Below are 14,615 nucleotides of genomic sequence, written 5' to 3'. Positions count from 1 at the left end.
GTATTATTGAATTGCATGCACTCTATTTGTTATATTTTACATGGCAATCTTCTATTAATGAATGAAAGTTTTATATGGAGCAATTGTTGAGTTAAATTTCGAGAAGTTGCAAAAATTCTCGTTTGGGATATTACAGTGGCATCAGAGCTGTGCATTCTGCCAGCCTGAGGGTTTTATTATAGATCAAGTTACCCTGTTGAAGTCAAATTTTGAAAAGACCAATTTTTACTCTGTAAGCTATTGCTAGCCATAAATAAAAATTATTATTGTGCTGCGGAATTTTGGGGTAGGTCAAGATTATGTTGAGGCCGGGTTATAACTTATAGTAGTTAACGACTGAAATTCTTGTGCATTCAAGGCTGAATCCATAGGCATAATATACATGACTTTCCAATGCATCCAACACCGAATCTATTAAGTTAGATTCAAGGATCAATCTCTTGTAATCCTATTTTTACATGTGTTGATGAAGAATAGTGAGCGCTAACAGGACACAATGGTGGTACCTTTTTGTATGAATCAGCCGGTTCATATGCACTTGTATTGAGTGGCAGTGGATGCAATGCCACTGAACAATGGTGACAAGAAAATCGTGATGCATATATTTTGAAGGGCCGCACCATTAACAACGGAGCCGCCAATTGATGAGTAGAATGAAGGGCTACACCATTACTATAACGTGCCGACACCGAACCATATTATTGTTGTGTGTATTGGATGAGTTAATTGAGGAGGTAGCTGACAGAGCACTGGTGCCATCAGAGGGAATTGTGCATGGCTGACTGAGGACGCAAGTGGAATGATCAATCACTGCTTAGGACTCATAGGCTATTAGTCAATATCACGCTGATCGACTGGGCCAAGAAGCATAGCCGCAATACTAGACCGGTCAAATCCGCGGTGGTAGAAAGGCCCAAAAGAATTCTGTCTCGTGATTGAGGGATGCATTGTTCACACTGTGAGTAGAATGTACAATGCACATATCTAGCCCGAGAAGTACGATTGTTGAGGAGTTGACCCAAAACCCATGCTTAGTGAACACTTGTAGCGGAGCACATTTGAAATAAAGAGACCTGTAGCGTGTGTTCATTCGAGGAGCTGCAGTGAAAGAGCGATTGCCTGGTGCATAACTAAGCCAGCGAATGGCAATCAGAGTGTGCAGGGAAGCAAAACGACGTGTAGCTGTGTGATTAGACTCCTGTAGCCGACATAGCAGTTAGTGTGCGATTGATAGCTTGTTGTGTTACGTGGTTGATCGAGTGTATGTTGCATATAAAGGACAAGTGAAGTGCGATTAGCTGTGGAACGTTGGATGGTGGTATGCATTGAAACACAGTATGATTGGCAGCCTGAATTGTAATATTAGCCACTCCTGTTCATGAAGCTTCAAGAGATTTGTGCTCATAGTGAATAGGGTATGCTGAGCAAGGATGACTTTGGCAAAGGTTTCGTAATTGTTGCTGGAGTATATTCTTGGGCATGCAATTTTTGTTGTCTTAAGCCCCATACTCTCATTTCTGTAACTGAACACAGGTTCCGCTACCTTGGATATTACCTTTGCTGGTTATGCATGCTATTTTTGCACCAGAGATTGAATTTGTTGCCATTGATCTGAGCTGAATTTGCCTTCAAAAAGACCAATTGAACTCTATTCATCCACAAGAGGTCCGTGTAATTATTGTTGGAGATAACTTGTGCTAGGGAGTTCATTAATGTTCCAGGTTCAAATTTTCAACAGAGAGAGATATTCTTGCACCTGTAGCAGTCTATCCAGCGAGACTGAATAGGTAATTGGGGACATGTAGGGGTTGTCTTCTTCTTGTTGGATGCAGGAGTATACACCAGTTCACTGTGTGGCATAACAACATACAAAGGGAGTTCTGTAGCATACAATTTCCGCAACGAAATGTTGAACCAAAGCTATGAAGGGGACAGGGACATTCAACCTCTTTGCTGATATTTATATCGATGATCAAGTCTGAAGCTGAAGCTAAAGCCTCACTGCAATACATGTAACCAGGTTCCAAAAATTGTATTATGCATGGTATTTATATGTGTCCAAACTAGATGACCGCTATTGTTGTAAAATGTAACTAGGTTCGGTCTTCATAATGACATGTAAATTATGATCCTTGTAAATGATGAAAAGAAGTAAATAAAATTATTTTTGTAATGCCTTGCTTCATGGGTTTCATGAGCAAGAGATTTTATTTAGATGGCTCCCATTGAGAGCCTTAGGATTTGTCATTAGATTCAAAGAGTCAATGTCATACCCTTCTTGGGGAAATAACAATGTATATGAGTCTATAAAATGTCTAGAAAGACCTCGAATGACAAGCACTAATCCTCCTCTTGATGTTGGCCTCAAGATGCATAAGAAACTCATGTCGGCTCAGCTTATATGGAGACACATCTATTCGTAATGTCATGTCGGCTTGATATATGACACAAACCACTATAAATAGGAGGGAAGGATTTTCGCATTAGGATAGAAAAATAATTCGATATATCTCTGAATTTTTCGGTAGATAAGATAAGATAAGATAAGATAATTTTATTAATGTCCAACAAATGACCATAATAGGTCAACTGGACTGTTAGTTACAATGATTACATCATGCCTAGCTGGTGGACCAAACGGTCCCCTTCAACATTTCTTTTAAAAAGCAGAGAATACATCTATAATCTAAGTAAATGTAAATGTAGAAGCTAGAAGCTCTCGGCTTCGAAACAAAGCACTGCAATGAAGCAGAGAAGGAGAAGAAGAAGGAGAAGAAAGGAGTCTCCTGTCCAGTTCCTACTCCTAACATCCGAGGTTGAGAGAAGAAAACTGAGAGAAGCTTGTCAAAGTCTGCTGTCTTGTGGGCATACTGGGCTGTTGCTGCTGTCGCCTGGAGGTTCTAGGGCGCCTCCCAGGGGTGGATCCATTCCTGGAGTGCTGGTGCAGTCTAGTGGGTGAGCCCCCTTGGGACCGCACTGATCTGGTCTCAGTGTCTATGGGTCGGTCAATGGTTCTTTTGGTGCCCCGCGCTGATGGTAGCGCTCTAAAGAAGTCCGTGATCTTCTGCGCAGTGTCTGATCTGGTGGGGGGCTAAAGAAAACAGGCCTAAAATATGAAGGCCTCCTAGAGATAAAGTTCAAGGCATCTCGGATCAACATATCTGAGGAAGCTGGTCAAAGTCTGAGAAGACCTGAAGAGACAATGGAAACGACCTCGAATCTCGTAGTAAGCAGGGCATCCGAAGATGAAGTGTGTCTCTGTCTCTATCTCTTGTAAGTGACAGAGTTGTCAAATCCTATCAGCGCTATCGATGTGGTGATCTGTGTCCACCCGGAGTCTATGAGACCCAACTCTGAGCTGCCCAAGGGGGATTCTAAGGGCATGCATCCAATGCTGGAACGTGTACTGGGGTCTAATGATGAGCCCATCCTTGCTCCGTGTAGAAGGCCATTTTTGGACGCAACCCATTGGGAGGATTGGTCCATGTAGTCTGAATGTATCGTCTGTAAATATCCTCCCTAATGATTTTATTTAGCTCTTGCTGATTGGGAAGGAGGTGGACTGGAGCATTCAGAGAGTACTGAAAAGGAGGGAGATGGTTAATTTGGATTCCTGAAGCCTCCAGAAGCTCTGTCACACCGGTGTACCAACACTTGGATCGGCCTGTCTGCATATGGGTGATGTTCTCTGAGGAGCAATATGCTAAATATGGGTATCTGTCATGACCCTTCTTCGCGTCTGCTAGTCCTCGGAGCTTGTGCAGGAGCGACACTAACCTGAATAACACCTCTAGGCAGAAAGGTTGAGCCCCGAACTCTGCTAGAATGATGTGCTGAGGAACTGTCTGCTTGCACCTAATGAAACAGCGCAAAAGGAGGGTCTGGACCCGCTTCGCTGAAGCCCAATCTGACTCTAGGTAGAAAAGACAGAGAGAAATTCAGATGATGGCATAGTGAAGTTCAGATGGGTTCCTCTATGATTTCGGAAGAATAGTAGCAACAAAAAGTTCAGATTATCTTTAAGATTAGAGAGACTGTTTCGGTGCCCTAAACACAGTCACACAGTCTGAGTGAAGGCTATAGTTCGGTGAGTATTGAAGAAGTTTTGTCCACCTATGTAATTCGGATCACAGTGGTAATGACAAGTAAAAAAACAACAGTTCAAACTTCAAAAGGAGAATCTCGGTGCCACAATAGTAGATAGCCAGTTGGTCAAGAAACCAAAGTTCGGTGGTATATAAAGGCCACAGTTCGGTGCTCTGAAGGAGCTATTCCTCAGTGATATATTACTACATTTCGATGCTGCTGCAATGGTCATAGTTTGTTGAAGAGATGATCTCAGTTTGAAGAAGGTCGAAGAGGAAGAGGAGTCAAGAAGAAGAATAGAGAACTAGTGTCTTGGTCTTGGAGTGGCTAATAGGTCAAGGGTCTTGGTCTTGGTATTCGTGAATTGGAATCTCTATAAGAAGAATTTCTGTGGGTTTTCCGCTCAAAAAGTGAGAGGTTTTGGCCCTGGCTTATAGCCTACATGTTGTGTCTCTTGTCTATTTATGTTCATGCATTGGTTACTGTTTGATGAAGAAGAACACTAATAATCTAAGATGAAGAAGATCCTAATCTAAACAAGTAAAAAGCATTCACAAACAATCACTAATAGAAGAGAAATCATCTAATGCTAATGCCCTAGATTTCTCAACATGGTATCAGAGCTAAGGTATCAAAGTCAAGGAAGGGCATCTAATTAAAGAGACACTCAAGGATCGAGTTTCAAGAAAGGCATCAAAGCAAAGTGAAGAATCGACATTGAAGAATCAAACCCTAGATCAAATAAGGAAGTCTACTTAAAAAGTCTTAGGATCATCAAATAATGAAGGCCAAAGTCTTATCTTCTACTTGAGGCGAATACATCTACAAATCAAGGCAACTAGAAGCCTACACCAGCAAGAGTGTTGGATCCTAGCAAAAGACCGCAAAGACCCCCATTAAGATGAAGAGGTCTACAAAGAAAGGCAACCCAAAGTATAAAGAAGCATTTCTAGGACTAAGATCATATCATCTTGGAGATCCTGGAAGCATTTATGATCTGCACTCATTCACCGCCGAAAAGTCAAAGTATCTTGAAGGTAAGAAGGCATTATCATCATATTCAAAAGCTATAAGGCAAGATCCCTATCATTGCAGCAAGGATGCCCTCATTCTCCTTGAAGAAGACCATCCATGAAAGCATAAAAAATATCCTCATCAATCACCATCAACAAAGGAATCTAGATCTAAAGGCGTTGACATCATAAAAGGAGCAATCTCCTTTATCGAAGAATGACTTTTCATTTAGAAGAAGATCATCCAAAAGGAGCACTAATACATCTTCTTCATCCACCATCAAAATGATCAAGATGAATATTTCATCTTCACTTGTCAACTAATTATCTTTCTTTTTATAATCAAATTTGGTAAAATGACTTTGTTTTGCAAGGAGATCTATAAGCTGGTTGGGTCATTGAAATTCCTTTCATAAGGAGGATAGGCAGAATCGTAAAAGAAGGTGAATTCATTGAACATATCAATGGAAAGGTCTCCTCTGAATACATGTAAAGGGATTCTTATGAAAGGTCCCCTCATATAGTAGTATTGGTGACTTCTAAGAGATATATATGATAAGATGGTAGAACTATTCTCTGAAGATGCGATAAGGAAGGTCACATCACTTAGATTCGATCTGCACAAATTGAAGGCTATACCATTCAACAAAGTATGGTCGCTATGCAAGATAGGAGAAGACAGGTTGAGGGCAAAAAGAATTCAGACATTTGACGAAAGGAAAGAAGAACATAGCTAAGATTCAAAGCTATGAGCACTACAGGAAAGATTGTCCTAAGTTCAAGGGCAATAACAAGGAGAATAGAGAAGAAGTCCATTTCATCAAAGAAGTGGAGCAAGCTGAAAGAAGGAAGTCCAAGGAAGAGGAAAAGCATTAGAAGCAAGATCTAGTGGGAAAAACATGAAGGACAGATGGAACAAAATCTATGACAATTATAGCTCGTGGGAACCTCATTAAGAACTAAAGGAATGAAAGAAGTCATCCAGGACATGTATCATCATACAAAAGGAAACATCTGCTGGATAGGGATATGCAAGATCCTTAAGATTCTCTTATGGAATCCTTATCGGAGGATTCACTGATCTAGAGTGAAAGCAAGTGTTTCATCAAGAACTCTAACTTGTGGAATTCATGGGATGATGGTATGACGACATAAGAGATGAAGCAGATCAAGGGTTGAAGATCTTTTCAATCAAGGAAGTTGCTGAAAGAAGCCTAGATGACCTAAAGGTAAATGAGGTTTGCCAAGGGCAGCAACATGACATGAAGCAAGTGCAGATGAAGACTAATGGATCACTTTCTGATGAAAGGAATAATGACATGACTGACCCATGGATGAAATTGATGGATGGTCTGTGCCCTATGTAGAAGCCACAAAAGATGAAGACTCCTTGACAAAGAAATTCATGACATCAAAGGAAGAAGCTTTTCAAGCAACTAGTTGAGGAGCTGTTGTAGGTCCCTAATTAAGAGGGAGCCTGAAATTCCTAAGCCAAGAGGAAGCTTAGGTACATTCCTTGTGTAGGAATGAGTAAATTTCTTTAATGAAATAGATATGTCCTCCCTAATTGAGAGGGAGAGATAGACACATCATTCTGGTCTTTACCTGGGAAGACAGAGTGACCTGGGAAGACAGAGTGAGAGGATTGGGTAATCATTTAGCATTCGATACTCTTTGAGGATGAGATAGGGCATTCAATAGAAGAGTAGTCGTGGAGGACCGATATTCTTTGAGGGTTGGGGAGTCCAATAAAAGAATAGTCCTCATGGGACATATCTGTTGAAGAATCTAGGGCAATTAGGTGTAGTGTGATTCTTCTTTGACTTGATAACAATTTGTGGAGTCTTTTTACTTTTATTGTAAGCTTAATCTTCTTCTTCTTATTAATGCATGTGTGTGTACTTCATCAAACTGCTACCAAAAACATAAGAACAAAAACACGAGATGTTGGCTCTCTACCATGGCCAAAACCTCTCTTCTCTTGAGAGGAAAACCCTTGAGTAAGTTTCTCTTATTGAAGCTTCTTATTGATCAATGCGAAACCCTAGACCCTAAGAATATCCTCCAAGCACAAGTCAAGTCCTTCCTTCTTCCAACACTTTGTTTCCCTGACACTTCGTCCTCCTTCCGGCACTTCGTTCCCCGACACTTCGTCCTCCTACTTTCTTCGGCAACTAGTGATAGACCTTGCTTATGTGAGTTTCTAGATGAGATGTTCCTTATTTAATTCTTGGTGATGTCCTTTGCTTATGGAGACACCCTTTTCTTGCTCCAACGAAACACTTCTTGAGATATATATGCAAACTGATATAATTGTACAACAACCCTAAATTCTCGCATGTGTGATAGGTTAGCTTGTAGTTTAGGCTCCTTTTATCTTTGCTTGAGGGAGGGACTCCTTCGCTTGAGTGAGAGGCCTTGTAGGCCTAAGATCTAGCCCAAACAAAGATGGATACTTGACTAAAATGTCACTGTTGTTATACTTGCAGAAAGTCCTTCTTTTTCTTCACACGTGTGGCTTTTTCTAGCCCTAGAAGCAGTTCAAAACTTCACTCTTCTTTCCTTTCTTCTTTGCTGCACTTGGAGACCCTTAGACTATCCTTTTGTTACCCTTCTCTCGTCCTCTATCTCGCAGATTTTAGAGATGATTCACTTCTACGTTGAGGAGGTCTAATGGCTCCTTATATAGGAGTCTGTCTCCTTCTTTTGATCCGACTTGAGGCCGACATGTAGACTTGAGGCCGACTTGTAGACTTGAGGCCGACTTGTTTATTTCTTTACCATTTTGCTGCTTGAAGGCTTTTGTTGCAAGGAGATGACTTTGACTTTGCTTGGAGGTATTCCTTTTGAATCTAATACAATTATATGCATAGTGTAACATGCCTTTAAGGTCTTCAACATTTTCTTTTGACTATTTGACTTACCTGTAGCACTTAATCATGTGCTTGACCTATTTCAATGAGCAAGAAACTCATTGACATATATTATAAAAATAATATTTCTTTTCTTGAGTAAATACAAATATCAAAAGTACATTTATGAAGACCGAACCTAGTTACATTTCCTTCAACAATTTCCTGAGTATGCGGATAGGGTATGTTCCGAGAGAGAATGATTTTGGTGTCTATGAATCATTGGTCTCGCCAGCATCGCACTCTGATCATGTGGATAAAGCTATTATTCAAGGCCTTGCTATATAACAATGCTGATGAATATGATGCTAAACAAATGGTTTACCAATCCAAATCTTCTTATGAGAAATTCTTCAAATTGAGAATGACCAAGTACCATTATTAATACCTCCCTAGTTAAGAGGGAGTGTTATAAAATGTAAGTAGGTCTGGTCTTTATAATGACATGTAAATTATTATCTTTGTAAATGATGAAAAAAAGTAAATAAAATTATTTTTGTAATGCCTTGCTTCATGGGTTTCATGAGCAAGAGATTTTATTTAAATGGCTCCCATTGAGAGCCTTAGGATTTTTCATTAGAGTCAAAGAGTCAATGCCATACCCTTCTTGGAGAAATAACAATGTATATGAGTCTATAAAATGTCTAGAAAGCCCCCCAACGACAAGCACTAATCCTCCTCTTGATGTCGGCCTCAAGATGCATAAGAAACTCATGTCGGCTTAGCTTATGTGGAGACACATCTATTTGTAATGTCATGTCGGCTTAATATATGGGACAAACCACTATAAATAGGAGTGAAGGATTTTCGCACTAGGATAGAAAAATAGTTCGATATATCTCTGAATTTTTCGGTAGACAAAGACAGATAGAAATTCCGATGATGGGACAGTGAAGTTGGGATGGGTCCCTCTATGATTTCGGAAGAATAGTAGCAACAAGAAGTTCAGATTATCTTTAAGATTAGAGAGAATGTTTCGGTGCCCTAAACACAATCACACAGTGTGAGTGAAGGCTACAGTTCAATGAATATTCAAGAAGTTCTGCCCACCTATGTAATTCGGATCACAGTGGTAATGACAAGTAAAGGAACAACAGTTCAAACTTCAGAAGGAGAATCTTTGTGCCATAATAGTAGATCACAAGTTGGTCAAGAAACCAAAGTTTGGTGGTATATAAAGGCCACAGTTCGATGCTCTGAAGGAGCTATTCCTCAGTGATATATCACTGCGTTTCGATGCTGCTGCAATGGTCATAGTTCTTTGGAGGGATGATCTCAGTTTGAAGAAGGTTGAAGAGGAAGAGGAGTCAAGAAGAAGAATAGAGAACTAGTGTCTTGGTCTTGGAGTGCTTAATAGGTCAAGGGTCTTGGTCTTGGTATTCATGAATTGGAATCTTTATAAGAAGAATTTGTGTGGGTTTTCCTCTCAAAGAGAGAGGTTTTGGCCCTGGCTTATAGCCTACATGCTGTGCCTCTTGTCTATTTATGTTCATGCGCTGGTTACTATTTGATGAAGAACACTAATAATCTAACATGAAGAAGATCCTAACCTAAACAAGTAAAAAGCATTCACAATCAATCACTAATAGAAGAGAAATCACCTAATGCTAATGCCCTAGATTTCTCAACAACTATTACTCAGAATCTTAGTTGTTTATAGTTGCATCAACAGTGAGAATGTATACTTTTGAGTTTTTTTAAAATGAAGTTTGTTCATCTATTTGAGGCTTCTTGTATGGTTGCAATGGTCCCTGTATGTGTCAACTGAAACAAATAATACAATCTACACCTACAACAACTATCATTAAGACTATTTGATAAAACTACTCATTGAAGAAGACCAAAGAACTCAGAGATTCCTAGGGTGTGTTTTGTGTAATTTCCAGGGAGGTATCTTACTGGTTTGTTCTCTTGAAGTCATTTCTTCTATGTCTGTAGCAACCTACTTTAGGAGGCAAAGTTGGTTATAGTGTGACCTCTGGCATGTATTTTCCATAGCCATGAGAAGTTAGTATATAGGTTGAGGAGGGTCCATTGCCAGTACACTGAATAATGGAGTTTTAAAACGCCTCATGTGCTAGCATAGCAGTGCCTCCATGGATTGCAATATAGACCAGGAAACAAAACATAACAAGAGACCTTTTTCAAGAGGGGTCTATACCATTCTTCAAAAAGAACAATCAAGTGATGTGCAGAAGGGGCAAGAAATAGGACACAAAATCTTTGCAATTGGGACAGATTTAAAACACATGAGGGTCACATGGAAAGTCCCTTTCAAACTAGATGAATTGGATGCACTCCTTTTCGGAGTGAACCGGTTAGAAGGGAAGAAACTAATGTGGGCTCTAAAACCAGCTATGCTTGCTCTCATACAACACAAGTTCTTGGAGGAACCTTGTGAAGGGGTTAGACTTTCAGTTGCATCTTGTCTAAGCAACATCATGAGACTAACCGCACCTATAACTCCTTACAACAATGATGTTATGAGGAGAGTTTTCAGATTGATAGTAGATACCTTTTAGGACTTGGATAACACTATGGGTCTTACCTTTGGGAAAAAGCGCCAAATTTTGGAAGATATGGCCAAGCTTTGGACCTATGACATCATGTTTGATCTAGAGTGTGATGACCTGATTTTTCAAATGTTCCAATACTTCTTCAACATTAAGAAATATCATCCAGACATGGTCAAAGCACACAAGTAGTCCATCTTGTCTTCAGTTATGGGAGACCGTGATGCCATCTACAAGAAGTTATAGGCTAAGTTGTTGGCCATTTGGAGACAGGAACATATGGTCTTGGTCGCTGCTTATGAGCTAGTTGAAAGGTTGGTTGAGCAAAACGTTAGACTGTTTCGGAGAGAGTTGACTAGGGAGGAGATGCTCAGGATTGGTGGACCATATAGCAAGAATGAGTTGAGGAGGAAGGGTCTTTGCTTCACTTGTAAGGAACCTTAGGGACCTGACCACTCATGCAGGATTGACACCAAGGAGATGACAGGGGGAGATCGAGAGGAGATCCCTTCTAACTTTTAGGATGAGTATTCTTCTTCTATAGTTGAGTCCTTGGACACCTTGGAGTAGCATGAGTAGTAAGGGGGAGTTGTTGACAACAACTCAACGATGCAACCACGTTTGGTAGAGGAGATTGATGAGCAATAACTTGTACTCGTTCGGCATGAGCAACAAATAGTGGAGCACAGTGCACATGATGGGCCATCTTTGGAGAGTCAGTTGGTGGCCCATGTTGAGCCCATGATGGAGGAGGATGAGCAGGCATCCTTGGGGCCAACCATTCATGGGGAGCAGGCAAATGTACAGGCAACCACCAAGGATATTGGTTATCAGGAGGCATTGGGACCTAATAGGACAATTTTGCAGGTGATGAGTGGACCGGTGGAGCATGGACTTTCTGTTCAGATGAGGGAGGCTCTTTTGGAGATAGTAGTGCATCCATCATTGGGTCTGCCCATTGACTAGGTGCAGGTAGATGCAGTGGCAACTAGCAAAGGTGCAATGTTTCCAAGCAACAACCCTCTCTAGGAGTACATAGACAGGGCATGCAACACAGTTTGGACACTTGTACCCATTACAGGGAGAGAGGCAGGGTTTTCTCGATGGGTATTGTTGATTGACCGGACAGAGTTGTGTGAGTTGGGCACGGTGCAACATAGGAGACTTATCCCAGATATAAGTGCCTATGCATCTGATCCCTCCCATAGATCGATTGGCAAGAGAGCATGAGTTGGTACCCTATTGATGGAGTATCATTTTTAGTCAGAAGCATTGTACTGCAGGAGCCCTTAGAGGTGAGGGATACTACATGCTCCAGTTGGCAGCAGGATGTAGGCTGGCCACTCATTAATATTTCAACACAACATCAACATGGTGAGATTGACCTTGGTCTATGCCAAGGGTTGGATTGGAGAGAGGTGATGAGTTGGTACGCGGTGGATGGAGCAACACTCATGGTTGGAGTTATAGCACAACAAGAGCCATGGAGCATTGATACTTGTTCTTGGTGGCATTGGGAACTTGGAGGATTGGTTGATGATAGGTTCAATTAGGGGTTGGTATGGGATCCGAGCATTGAGGGGTCCATTCATGGTCAGTTGACACAGAGGCATACCATCACCCAGTGGTTTGTATGGGATCCGGGCATTGGGTCTCAGTTACATTGGGCCACAAGACTGGTCCACAAGTTTGGATTGGTTGAGGGCAAGCAATCTTGGGGTGGGAGGTTTTGTGATGTTCCTTTTTCTGGTGTTCCTTATGGCATGGTTAGGATGGAATTTCAAGGTTGGAGGCAAATAGGTCACATGTGCAGGTTTACGTCATCAGTGGGCCTAGGGGATTTTGGAGATGTTCCATGGTGTTTTGAGGAGTTTCTATGGGATTTGATGGCATGCACTTGGCATGCTCCATCATCTGCACAACTTGCCTTTTGTTTCGTTGCATTTCGACAACTTTCGAAAAACAGGGTGATTGTTGGGCCTAACTCAATTAATTACGCTTAAGGTGGCATTCCGAGAGGAATACTTGACAGAACACCTTAGCGTAATAGCTCGTTGGAATCGTAGTGAGAAGATCTATAGGATGGGATGGTTATAAGTGATTTTCAGTGAACTGAGGAGGCATGGAGGCCATTTTACCTTTTTCCTAGATTAAAAATAATATTTTAATTGAAACAAAAGGAGGGAAAAGTGCTCCATGATTAAAATAATAATAAAATAGGAGGTTTTAGAGGGGTCCATCAGATTTATAAAAAGAGGAGGAGGAGGTCATTAGAGGACATCTTGGATTTGATATTTCTTCTTGTATGAGAGGTTGAGAATCTGGTTCTCTACTTCATTTGTAGCCCCAGGAAGGAAACCCTCGGGTGATTCAATGAGATTGGGCAAGTACCCCATCTCCCCTTGGTGAATTCACCCAGAATTCACAGGAGAGCTTAGTAGTGACATTTCAGTTCAGTATTGGAGGGCTAGCACAACATTAGAGCAAATTCTTGAGGCCAGTTTTCCATCTCAACTATTTTATTGTATCAACATGTAAACCCTAGCTTCTATCATATTAAAAGCTGAGATTATTTCTGCTTATCGTATTATTGAATTGCGTGCACTCAATATGTTATATTTTACATGGCAAAATGAATGAAAATTTTATATGGAGCAATTTGTTGAGTTAAATTTCGAGAAGTTGCAAAAATTCCCGTTTGGGATATTATATTTTGTTGTTTTCGTGTTCTTTAGTTTGCTTTTATGCTTGCTCCTTCTGACTCATCTCCAAGCTCTCTTCAGTTCTTTGACATGTGGGGTCTCCTCAACCTGCCTTGCATGCTTTTCTAGCATACTTCCTTTGAAAATGCACGCACTTCCAAGATTGCACACTATGTCACACTAGTTTTGCACATACAGACTTTGTCATGCCTGCAATGTTTCTTTTTGACTTCCACCTACGCTTTCTTATTTACTTGACTTATCCTTCACACGCACTTCTAATTCTCATACTCTGTTCATGGATGCTCCCACATCATTTTGATAGGTGCTAGTTTGGGTGAGCTGTAGGATTGTCATGGTGTTGGGGCATTGACATTTGTGGGTCTAAGTTATTGTAGAATCTTGTGGATTGGTACATCATTTGTCCGTGATGCAAAGGTCATATGAGGCATGCATCTTGTTTGCATCCTTGCCATGATATGATGACCTTGACCTTTACACCATTTTTCATGGCAAATTTTTATACTACTAAATAAACGTCAACCTTCAACATATTCAAAATCAAATTTAGTAGATCACTGTGGAAATTATTTTTCTGAATAGTAGTGCATTATTTTGAGTTTGTAGGAAAAAATTGTAACTATTTTGGGTAATATGTCTGGCAGATATTTATTAGCTGAAGCAGGAGATACGCTTTTTGCCTCCTTCATTGGAACCAAGCAGTATAAGTAAGAATAAAAATTTCCCAAAGTCCAGTCTCCAGGGACAATCACAAAACAAGAGTTTTATTGAAATTTTGATGAAAATGGAGGTGAAGGCATTTAACCATTAGTTAAGCCTTTTCATCATGCAGGGATCTCATGGCAGATGCAAACATACTGCAGGGAGCTATATTTCATGATGACACCAATTATGCTACCTGTAATGAGGGAAGCATGGTACACAGTTGCGACCAAGAAGGATCCAAACACAATAAGCTGCGCTCAGCAAAAGCTGAAGTACAGAAAGGTGGACCCAAACCTGCTGCACACAAGGTGAGATCTCTATAATGTATCTTGAATTGAAAGAATAGATAAGGTTCGGCTATGATTTGTTTGTGCATAATTGTATAACATTTTACCCGGGATGGCAAAAGGGGATTAAGATGTTAGGAAATCTGAAAATTATTTCACTACATATGTGATTTTTTAATTATTTGAGCTCAAGTGACAGTTTGCTGGGCTCACAGGGTTTCTTAACTCGTGCTAAGGGAATTCCTGCACTGGAACTATACAGACTTGCAAAGAAAAAGGATCGACGCCTTGTGCTCTGTGGGCATTCATTAGGTGGTGCAGTAAGGACAAATAACCTTCTCAAGCCTTCTCATTTGTTAGAGATTTCTAGTTGGGT

At 40.6% G+C, this 14,615-nt stretch overlaps 1 protein-coding gene across 2 annotated transcripts in view; it reads left to right on the top strand.

Annotated features, from left to right (window-relative positions):
• LOC149141552 (lipase class 3 family protein) overlaps window positions 1-14,615 on the top strand; it is a 425,063-nt gene that overhangs the window by 95,016 nt on the left and 315,432 nt on the right. For both annotated transcript variants that reach the window (XM_089447700.1, XM_089447699.1), the window contains exons 3-5: window positions 13,892-13,954; window positions 14,080-14,260; window positions 14,455-14,559. In XM_089447700.1, the coding sequence (XP_089303826.1) occupies window positions 13,892-13,954; window positions 14,080-14,260; window positions 14,455-14,559 (349 nt within the window). The remainder of the gene's footprint in view (window positions 1-13,891; window positions 13,955-14,079; window positions 14,261-14,454; window positions 14,560-14,615) is intronic.

This window comes from Pinus tabuliformis, chromosome X, assembly GCF_031772625.1.
Source record: "Pinus tabuliformis cultivar Carrire ecotype Pingquan chromosome X, CPIR1, whole genome shotgun sequence".
Lineage (NCBI taxonomy): Eukaryota > Viridiplantae > Streptophyta > Pinopsida > Pinales > Pinaceae > Pinus > Pinus tabuliformis.
Note: the sequence above shows the minus strand (reverse complement) of the source record. Positions and strands in the feature narration are given on the sequence as shown.